Here is a 2341-nt window from a genome sequence, read left to right on the forward strand (position 1 = left end):
GTGTGTGTGTGTGTGTGTGTGTGTGGTTTTCTTATACAAATAGTAAGTGGTAATGATAACGGGTGTAAAACAAAGGTTAAAAGCCCTTACCACAAGAGGTGCAGCTTAGGCTCTAAGTATAACCATGAGGAAATTGAACAAAGAAATCACCAACTTATTTCAAAGACTGCAGCACAGAAAATTAAGTAAAACTAAAATTATGAGCAAAAATAACAAGAGCAACGCAAAATATTGTAAAATAAAATATTTGGTGTGTTTACCAAAATATGGTTATGATCAATAAAAAGCCTATATGAAATCAAATTGGAATGTGCAATTAGATGCCCTGTGATACATGTAATAATATAAAATATAAGGTATTTAAATTATTACATTTATTTAACATTTTCGGAGACTTACAGAAACTTCTATGTCGATATTCATTGGTCCCTTTGCCGCAATCTGTTGTTGAATGTCATTCGTTGTGATGATAAACATTGTGTGTGCTTCTACAACTTGTCTACTTTCTTGATCTACATCTTTGGTTTGAAGCAAAATCTTTCCTGTCTTTGCTTCGCTAATAACTATAAAATTAAATTTGCCGTTTAAAGTAATATATAACAATAAAATATGAGGAATATGAGATTGTGACCGAGATTCGAACCCAGAAACTCCTGCTTTCTATGCTAACATCTTTACCAACTCGGCCATTGAGGCTTCGTTTGGAATTCAACTATGATTACAGAAACTAATCCTTCACTCTCTTTGGCACATGCGAAGTTGCACAACACTAGTTCCTGATGTACTGTACTGCAAATAATGGTCATATAATTATACATAACCTGAATATTACAATTTCATATTTTACGATCGAGTCCGAGTATTGTATAAAAGCTTAAGCTTTTAACAAATTTAATAATACACATTTTATGGTTTGAATACATCATAAAAATATAATTACAAAATGATGTTGAGAAATGAACAATGATCACCATTCTTACCAATGTCATACAGGTCATCGTACGGCCGAGATATAATAATGTTATGAGCATCAGAGGGAACTCGAGCGATAAGTTTTATTTCTGAAAAATTTTTAGTACACATTAAGTAAAGAAACCTGTATACGAGGTTACATAATGATGATGAAGCTGATGATATTGATGATGATGATGATATGATTGTGATCATAATGATGTAAACTATGAAGAATGATGGTAATGAGAATGATGATGATAATGACGTTGATGTTAACGATGATGATAAACACAATAGTCCAAATCATTCATATAATCCGCATCTTTGATTAGAACTATACTATAAGACTTGGTTTACAATTCTCCGACGAATTGTTTTTTCTTCCCAGCGGAGGGTTAGGCAGGGGTGTGGATGGTGTGATGGCTGTACACCAGGGGTGGCGCCAGTGTATCTTCTACATATATTAGTAGACTCTAAAATAAATTAAATAATGTAATCCTTTGAAACTCTTAAATTCCCCAAGACCACTTTCAAAAGAGTTTGAGTGACGCCAGATCAGCGGCCTATTTTGCTCTCGTCGGGGGCGTCTCCCCCTCGTCGGCAAACCCTGACGTCAATTCTGCTGCACACCACCTACACCCAACACACCCCTCCCACCACATAGGGGCCTACACACAGTACAGCCTTTCTCACTGGCGCCACAAATGAAAAGAACTCGCTGGCCGTAAACTACAACGCACCTAAACCCATGAGGGAATATAAACCAACCTTTAGCATTTTAAATATTGCACAGGTTATGAAACAATAATAAAGTTTAAATAATTATTTACGTGTGTCCAACGTATCCGTGTATGTTTCCTTGGGATATTGACATTGAGAATTATCCCCTCCACATACTCCACAATCATCTTCCATCATATTCGAATCAAACTCCTTATCACATCCAATTTTCTAAGAAAATAAGTGGGTTTGATAGATTTTCGATTACTTGTATTAACTATAATAAAAGTATGCTACATAATATCAACCTATTGTTGCTGCTGCTGCTGCTACTGTTGCTGCTGCTACTACTAATACTGCCAAGTATAATTCCCAAAACTCATTACGTGCAATTTAATTTTTAATCCAATTCAATTAAAATCAATATTTAACACTGTCATCATATCCATGCATATATAGAAAATAAGTATTGTTTGTATTTTTGAACTGTGGAAACCAGTTATCATGATACATCGACATTTTGACGTAATACATTATCTGAATTTGAACCTAAATCTGCTAAAAGGGCCAAGTTATTATTATTGATTATGATTATAACATTGATTTTGATGATGATTACGGTGATGATAAGTACGATGATAATGATAATAAATATAAATAACAACAA

At 34.1% G+C, this 2341-nt stretch overlaps 1 protein-coding gene across 1 annotated transcript; it reads right to left on the reverse strand.

The window, feature by feature from the left end:
* Positions 1–220: 220 nt before the first annotated feature.
* LOC117112285 (A disintegrin and metalloproteinase with thrombospondin motifs 2-like) lies at positions 221–1915 on the reverse strand. The gene is made up of 3 exons (XM_033255351.1): positions 1785–1915; positions 981–1061; positions 221–563 (listed from the first exon to the last, which is right to left on the reverse strand). Exons 1-3 carry the CDS (start codon positions 1870–1872, stop codon positions 379–381), a joined length of 354 nt encoding a protein of 117 aa, XP_033111242.1. The 5' UTR covers positions 1873–1915; the 3' UTR covers positions 221–378.
* Positions 1916–2341: the final 426 nt, after the last annotated feature.

This window comes from Anneissia japonica, unplaced genomic scaffold (genome assembly GCF_011630105.1).
Source record: "Anneissia japonica isolate Jap-2015-1 unplaced genomic scaffold, ASM1163010v1 scaffold78329_len2614_cov141, whole genome shotgun sequence".
In the NCBI taxonomy this organism is placed as follows: Eukaryota; Metazoa; Echinodermata; class Crinoidea; order Comatulida; family Comatulidae; genus Anneissia; species Anneissia japonica.

Bases quoted from the DNA above. Each gene is read 5' to 3' on its own strand.
- LOC117112285 (XM_033255351.1), bottom strand. From the start codon at position 1,872: ATGATGGAAGATGATTGTGGAGTATGTGGAGGGGATAATTCTCAATGT. The intron at 1,062-1,784 runs GTAAATAATTAT...AAAATTTTTCAG, and splicing joins CACGGATACGTTGGACACAC to AAATAAAACTTATCGCTCGA. The intron at 564-980 runs GTAAGAATGGTG...TTAATTTTATAG, and splicing joins CGATGACCTGTATGACATTG to TTATTAGCGAAGCAAAGACA.